At 34.6% G+C, this 8434-nt stretch overlaps 1 protein-coding gene across 3 annotated transcripts; it reads right to left on the bottom strand.

Annotated features, from left to right (window-relative positions):
• Window positions 1-3270: 3270 nt before the first annotated feature.
• On the bottom strand, window positions 3271-7759 carry LOC127900877 (disease resistance protein RPV1-like). Of its 3 annotated transcripts, XM_052436175.1 has the most exons (7): window positions 7077-7759; window positions 5608-6694; window positions 4880-5179; window positions 4555-4780; window positions 4171-4458; window positions 4020-4081; window positions 3271-3937 (listed from the first exon to the last, which is right to left on the bottom strand). In XM_052436175.1, exons 1-7 carry the CDS (start codon window positions 7547-7549, stop codon window positions 3425-3427), a joined length of 2949 nt encoding a protein of 982 aa, XP_052292135.1. In that variant the 5' UTR covers window positions 7550-7759; the 3' UTR covers window positions 3271-3424. The 3 variants fall into 3 exon arrangements, with proteins under 3 accessions (XP_052292135.1, XP_052292133.1, XP_052292134.1); XM_052436173.1 differs by having other exon boundaries at window positions 4171-4780; XM_052436174.1 differs by having other exon boundaries at window positions 4026-4081; window positions 4171-4780.
• Window positions 7760-8434: the final 675 nt, after the last annotated feature.

The following is an 8434-nucleotide window of genomic DNA, read 5'->3' as shown; positions in this document are numbered from 1 at the left end:
ATGGTGCGCAATGGGGTGAGTGGCAAGTTTTCATTAATAGAGAGATGGGCCCACAACATAGCTCCGCCAATAAGAATTGTTGTGCGTCCTGTAATATCCGACATCGCCTAGCTTGTGAGTTTTATTACTGGTGTATAAGTTACGTGCTCTCCTAACTGCGTGGATTGTTTTGAGTTGTAAGGCTCAATAACAAAATCGTGATGTGTTGTGTGCACAAAGTAAGAAAAAGAAAGCCGATAATTTTAATTTTACAATATGCATCATGTGCTTTTCATACATTATACTCTTCGCCTAATAACGTAAAGTTCTCTAGTGTGAATTTGTGTTACATGCACCAGATCCATCGCAAGTTATTACATGGATGTTTTGTTCTAAGAACTGATTTTGGCATTTTCTCCTATTATTAATAGTGATTTGAAAAAGGAAAACAGTGAAAATACATTCACAAAACACGTGCTTGGATCTTCTATTCATGAATTCGTAGAATCTGGGTGTGAAGTAAATGGATCCCACATTTTTTCACCCCGCAGCACTGGCACTCCAAAGGTGGAAAAACATTAAAGTGGACTGCCTCAGGAATGCAATTGCATTTCCAAAAACCATTAAACTCCTCTTCACAGAACTGATAGTACCCCAAATGTAAGTGATATGATTCTACATAATTAACTCTGCTATGAAATAACTGTGTCGTGGGGACCACAATCTTTGGTGGTTTTCACTTTGAGCTCAAAAGAAAATGAAAACCATCTGCCACAATCTACATGACGGTTTGAAAATGCTAAAATAGCACTAAATGCAATGCCCTGCACTCTGCTATTACGGAAGAAATCTGGTGGTGTCTCCAAGGTTATAAAAGATCCCGCACTTTGAAAGTTAAACCACTTTGGAATTTCATTCCCAGGTAGTACGATATGAACTTTGCCCACGGAAAAACCTCTCTGTACCAAAAAATCAAAATTTTAAGCCAAAAAAATTGTAGAAATTGTAAGCAGAGAGAGTTAAAGACACATATTTTCCTGTATTTCTTGCCAACGGACAAATAGCAGTCCCCCTTAAAAATAACCAGCTTATATTACCTGATAAGATCTCTGGAAGCCTTTTCAGTTTTGAGCAGCCCGAAAGATCAAGTTTGGTAAGAAATTCCAAGTTAAATATTCCAGATGAAAGACTTTTATGGCTTTTACTACCTCTTAGATTCAAGAGGGATTTGGAGTTTTATGCTAGTTTGTTCAAACGTGGCATGAACGTGGGATTTGGAGTTTTGGCAATTAGCTTATTGCAGGCTGCATGGATTATCTGGTTTAAGTTAATATAATGCTGCTCAGTCAGAAAAGAGGCCAAGACAAAATCATTACCACGTATAATAATTTAATGTTGTTATTGAAAGATTGCACATATATAATAAGATATGCATACCTTCACATTGCACATATATAATAAGATATGCATACCTTCACATTGCACATATATAAGATATGTGCAAATCCGGGATCTTGCAAATAAGATATCTTACATTTGTTCTCTCCATTGAATGATGAACTATAGAACTTTAAAAATCTCAATTTAGGCATCTTTGTGAAAGTACTGGTATTTAAACAGATCTCTTTTACTTTTGACATATCCAAACAGATGTCCTCAATTTTTTGTCCCCTAAAAATAAATAAAATAATAAAGTTAAAATCAAATGAAAGATATGTAGATTCCACTAATGAGTCGCACTTCAACCCCACCAAGACAAATTTTTGGGGCAATTTTGTCACAAATTCACAATTAGAGGTAACTTAGTTATTAATTCAATTTTTATTTACTCTTGAATGGAATTTATGTGGGATTGGAGTGGGGCTCTCTGTCATTACACATATCAAATTTCAATAATTCATGTTTATAGTTATTGCTAGGCAGTTAAACACTTAATTGCAAATGCACAAAGAAACATAACAATTCACGTAATATTTAACATAAAAACTATGTATGTTTACGATACAAATTGACATATCAATTATGCTTACAAACGATTATGCAAGTTGTCATCGCATTTATAATTTATTGCTACACCGTCTAACCACTATTGTTTTTTCTAATCATTGTCACTCTTCAATTAATTCTAAGACTCATCAGTTTGAGCATATATTAATATATTCATATCAAATTTGTAAATGCTAGAATAATTCAAAATAATAATCCACCACAAACTGCTTACGGTTTCCAGGATTAATTGATTCTTGTCGAACAATTTCCCCACCCAACTCTTGTAGTAAATCACGCATTCTTATCTTCTTGTATGAATTTTTTTTTTTTAATTGACTCCTACTTTTTTTTTAATATATACCACTATAAGTCTACAATCTCCCAATAAATTGATAACTCTTAAATTACAGGAATATGTGTGATTTTTTTTTAATGGTGGTATATGAGTGAGAGGTTGAAATTGCTTAAAAAACGACAGATCACCACTAATTTTGTTAGATATGTGAAATAAAATTCTCGTATGAATTCTGTCAAAATTATTTTATGTGAGAGCATAAAAGTGGGGAAGTCAGGAAGTCTACAATTTGATGCTTAAAAAATTTTAAAATTGTAGTTTAGCACCAGGAAATTTAACTAAGAGTGCTGTGTGAATTTTATTTATTGTTAAATATTAGTGTGAGAAATTAAAGGTAACTTTTCATGTGATGTTAAGAGAATGAAAGCCAGACAAACTGGCCACAAATTCCTTCAAAGCATTCCTCCAACTCTGCAGCTTCTCAGTATTCTCCTTTAATCTTTCTTCAAGCTTCGAAAATGAATCCCCAAAATTCCCAGTTTGGTTTCTCGTGTCTGGTGGATCAACCTGATAGAAAACCGAAATCACAATTTGGGTTGGATCATGACATATGGTATCTATGCAGTTGTGTCCTCTTGAACAATGTTGAGGCAAACCTCAGTAAGGATATTGAGTCCTTAAACAGGAGTGTATATAACACCTTAGGCAAATCCCACATTGACAAAACACAAGAGAGATGCTGGGTCTATAAGGGGTAATCCACACCTAAATTGGCAAGACGCATTTTAGGGTGTATAGGCACTCTAGAAACAAAACCGTGCAGGCCTTGTTAAAGTCCAAAGCTGACAATATCTTTTTAGGTCTAGGTTGGGTCATGACAATAAGTGGCATATTTTCATTGGTAGATATATGTGCGCAAAATGTAGGAAAGAAGGCCAATAATTTTAATTTTACAATACACATCATGTGCCTCTCATACGTTATACTCTTCATCTAACAAGGGAAAGTTCAATACTCTAGTGTGAATTTGTGTTACATTCACTAGATCCCTCAAAAGTTATTACATGAATGTTTTGCTCCAAGAACTGATTTTGACATTTTCTCCTATTATTAAAAGTGATTAGAAAAAAGAAAAAAAATAAAAATACATTCATGAAAATCTCAGTCTTCTTCGTTATAGTTGAAACATGTGCTTGGATCTTCTATTGAATTCGTAGAATCTGGGAAGCAAAATAAATGGATCCCACATTTTTTCACCCCGCAGCACTTACACTTCAAAGGCGGAAAAACATTAAAGTGGACTGCCTCAGGAATGCAATTGCATTTCCAAAAACCATTAAAATCTTTTCCACAGAACAGATAGTACCCGAAATGTAAGTGATCTGATTCTATATAATTAACTCTGCTCTGAAATAACTGTATGTCATGCGGACCACAATCTTTAGTGGCTTTCACTTTGAGCTCAAAAGAAATTGAAAACCATGTGCCACAATCTACATGATGGTTAGAAAATGCTAAAATAGCACTAAATGCAATGACCTGCACTCTGCTATTATTGAAGAAATCTGGTGGCATCTCCAAGTTTATAAAAGATCCCACACTTTGAAACTTAAACCACTTTGGAATTTCATTCCCAGGTAGTACTATATGAACTTTGCCCATGGAAAAACCTCTCTGTACCAAAAAAACATAATTTTAAACCCCCCCCAAAAAAAAAGATTGTAGAAATTGTAAGTAGAGAGAGTTAAAGACACACATTTACCCATATTTCTTGCAAACGTACAGGTAGCATATGGCTCAGGGTATCTTGAACAATTCCTGCAGTAGAATCACCTTACAATTTAAAATTATTACTCCAGTAAAAAAAAAAAAAACTACCTATAAGATTCATAACTTAGAGAACAAACCTAAAAATGGTTGCAGTGCCAGGCGACCTCGTTCAATGAATGAAGGCTTTGGTGAGGATTGAAGCCTCTCACTATAACTTAAGAGGACGTATCGCAACATGACAAGTTGGGTAATGCTTTTTGGTATTCTCTCAATATTGGTTTTCGCTAGATTCAATACTATTGGCGAGGAAAATTGGCCAAGACATTCCGGCAATCTTTGAAGATTTGAGCAACCGCAGAGATTAAGAACTCCAAGAGATTTCGACTTACATAGGCTGCTTGGGAGACTCTTAAGCCTTTTACAATCTGAAAGGTCCAAGTACCCGAGCCTAAGTAGACGCTCAATTGATGAGGGCAGTTCTTCAATTTCAGTCCCCCTTAAAAAAAACCAGCTTATATTACCTGATGAGATCTCTGGAAGCCTTTTCAATTTTGAGCAGCCCGAAAGATCAAGTTTGGTAAGAAATTCCAAGCTAAATATTCCAGATGGAAGACTTTTCAGGCTTTTGCTACCTCTTAGATTCAAGAAAACTAGCTTGTTCAGACGTGACATCAACGTGGGATTTGGAGTTTTGGCAATTAGCTTATTGCAGGCAGCATGGATTATCTGGTTTAAATTACTATAATGCTGCTCAGTCAAAAAAGAGGCCAACAAAAAATCGTTACCACGTATAATAATTTAATGTTGTTATTGAGAGATTGCACATATATAATAAGATATCCATACCTTCACACAATCCCAAAGTTGTTCAATGTCACTATCAGGCACTTCAAGTAACACAAGTTTCTCTGCACTAAGGTTTGAAGGCAATGACTTCAACGGATATCCATACCAGTGAAGATATTTCACTTCAGCAAATCCGGAATCTTGCAAATAAGATATCTTACATTTGTTCTCTCCATTGATTGATGAACTATAGAACTTTAAAAATCTCAATTTAAGCATCTTTGTGAAAGTATTAGGATTTAGACGGATCTCTTTTACTTTTGACATATCCAAACAGATGCCCTCAATTTTTTCTGTCCCCTAAAAGTAAATACAAAACCAATAAAGTTAAAATCAAATGAAAGATGACATATATATTCCACTAATGAATTGCACTTCATCTAATTGATAGTTGTTAATTCAATTTTTATTTATTCTTGCATGGAGTTTATGTGGGATTGGAGTGGGGCTCTCTGTCATTACACATATCGAATTTCAATAATTCATGTTTATAGTTAAACATGAATTATTGAAAATGCACGAAGAAACATAATAACACATGTAATACTTCACATAAAAATTCTGTATGTGTAATAGACAAATTTACATATCAATTATGCTTACAAACGGTTATGCAAATTGTCATCGCATTTCTAAGACTCATGAGTGTGAGCGTATGTAAATATATTCACATCAAGTTTTTAAACACTACATTATTCCAAAATAATAATACACACCAAACTGCTTACCGTATTATACGTAAGAACTTCATAGATATCCTCATGATGCCACAGCCGACTGCGGTTTCCAGGATCAATTGATTCTTGTCGAACAATTTCCCTACCCAATTCTTGTAGTAAATCATGCATTGTTATCTTGATGTATGAATCAATAGCAATGAGAGATTTATCAACAAGAACACTCATTCCTATTTCTGGGTAGAAGCCACTTGCATTAAAGAATTTCATTACTGGATCTACATGCTCACCTTGAAAGAAACAAGCAACATCAAGGAAAATATTTTTCTCCTTATCGTCCAAACTATCATAACTTATTTTTAATACCTCAAGAATACTTGGATGGAGGATTCTTTGCAATTTATCTATTGCACTTTCCCAGACTTCTTTTGCCCTTTTATGCAGAAAGCAACCCAAAACTTTAAGAGCTAAAGGAACACCTTGAGCATATTTCATTACTTTGCTTGAAAGTTCCTCATAACCAACATCAGGATGGTTTCGTTTGAAGGCATGTCGACTAAAAAGCTCAAGAGCGTGATGATATTCTAATGCCTGCATCTCATATATTTTCCTCACCCCCCAATTTCTAAGCACTTGTTTATTTCTGGTGGTTATTATGATTCGACTCACAGGCGTCAGCCAATCAAGACTTTCGATTAAAGATTCCAATTGGTTGAAGCAAGTCACATCATCAAAAACAATCAGAACCTTCATGCGGCTGAGCCTTCTAAAATTGAGGTCAATATAAGGCATCAAATTTTTATCCTTCAATAAATTTGAAAGAAGTTTTTGTCGTAAGCAAGCTAATCCTCCTGGTATTTGTGACTCTTCTCTAACATTTTCGAGGAAGCAAGAACCGTCAAAATCACCCGAGATTTTGTCGAAAATAGCTCTAGCGATTGTTGTTTTGCCTATACCACCAATGCCCCAAATCCCTAAAGCGTAAACACCTTTCGACTCAACACCTAATAGAGATTCAATTTCCTCAACTGTTGATTCCACTCCAACCAGTTGGTTTTTGTTATCACGCGGCCGAAACACTTCATCCAATCTCTTCAAGATGTGATTAACAACTTCATTTATAAGTTCCGACTCACGCCTGGCAAATACATAAAATTAATAGGAGGAATTTGCATTAAATATGAAATAAGGGAGATTGCCAATTTTTCTATTGAAATTAATATATACCACCACTGGTCTGCAATCTCTCAGTAAATTAATAACTCTTAAATTACAGGAATATGCGTGAATTTTTTTTTTTTTTTCTAATGGTGGTATCTGAGTGAGAGGTTGAAATTGCTTAAAAAACGACAGACCACCCCTAATTTTGTTACAATTATTTTATAATTATGAGAGCACAAAAGTAGGGAAGTCAGGAAGTCTAGAACTTGATGCTTAAAAATTTTTTAAATTGTAGTTTAGCAGCCGTAAATTTAACGAAGAGTGCTGCGTGAATTTTAAAGGTAACTTTTCAATTTCACCTGATGTTAAGAGAATGAAAGCCAGACAAACTGGCTGCTTCCTTCAAAGCTTTCCTCCAAGTCCGCAGCTTCTCAGTATTCTCCTTAAATCTTTCTTCAAGCTTCGAAAATGAAATCCCAAAAGGCCCTGTTTGGTTTCTCGCGTCTGATGGATCAACCCGATAGAAAACCGGAATCACAATCTGTTCATACTCTTTCTTGCACTCGAGGATCTTTACAAGTTCATCGAGACACCATCTGGAAGATGCATACCCTTCTGAGAAGACGATAACTGAAACGGCTGATGCTTCAATTGCATTCACAAGTGACTCCGAAATTTCATCTCCTCTGTTAAGTTGGTCATCAATGAAAGTTTGGATATTTTGTCGACTCAGAGCAGAATAGAGATGGCTAGTAAAGTTGTCTCGGGTGTCCTCTCCTCTGAAACTAACAAAAACATCATACTTCTTGTCGTTTCGAGAAGAAGAAGCCATAATCAACAGAAACAGTTGAATTGATTAGAGAGAGATTTTGATTCGAATGAAAATAATTATTGAACCAAATATAGTGACTCTTTAGAATAAATCGATGCCATGAACCTTCCTTCAAGTTCCGTGATAATCTTTCAATTTCATCTCATTGTCCAGCCACCGTCCACTTCTAGCTGAAAATTCCGCACGAACACCATACTTATCAAGACACGGCTTCTGTTCTTTAATGCTCATAACTGCCAGCAATAAGTAGGGCTGATATTTTAATTTTTATCTATGAATTTATCTTATCGGTCCTCATCTCTCAATTAATTGTATTTAGTTTCAAAATTATTCTTTTTTTTTTGTTTTAATAGCTCTTATTCATGTTCCTTAGTGTTTATTTTAAACATATGAAGTTTAACTTTTTTTAAAAAAATTAGTTTTTTTTTGTAACATATGTTTGATTTTTAAATATTTACATTTGAATTAAAAAATAATTTTTTACGACCTTTGCCGAAATAAAAATACAGGGATTAAATGAACTTTTACCTTTTGTATTTCAGCAAAGTAAGGGTACCTGAAAAAAATGGAATCTTTTACAAATTTGTGAATTTTTTTTTTTTTTAGTGCAATTAGAATCATTAACTTGGCGGGAGAATTGTGGCTTCAACGGGATAACCCGTTAGATCAAAACACATGTCTATTGATTTATGGCTGCCTATCAAATCTAATTGAAGATTTAGATGCATGGGCTCCATTGCAGGCAGACCCACTCATCTAATTATGGAGTGAAGAGTGAAGACTGGTACTTTTATTGTAGAGAAATGAATGCTTAACTTATTTGTCTACTGTACTTGAACATAAGAATTAGTAAGTGGCACTTTGCCATTAAAGAATTTGTGAGTG

The sequence above is a fragment of the Citrus sinensis genome, chromosome 3 (genome assembly GCF_022201045.2).
Source record: "Citrus sinensis cultivar Valencia sweet orange chromosome 3, DVS_A1.0, whole genome shotgun sequence".
In the NCBI taxonomy this organism is placed as follows: Eukaryota; Viridiplantae; Streptophyta; class Magnoliopsida; order Sapindales; family Rutaceae; genus Citrus; species Citrus sinensis.
This window is presented reverse-complemented; position numbering and strand designations above follow the sequence as displayed.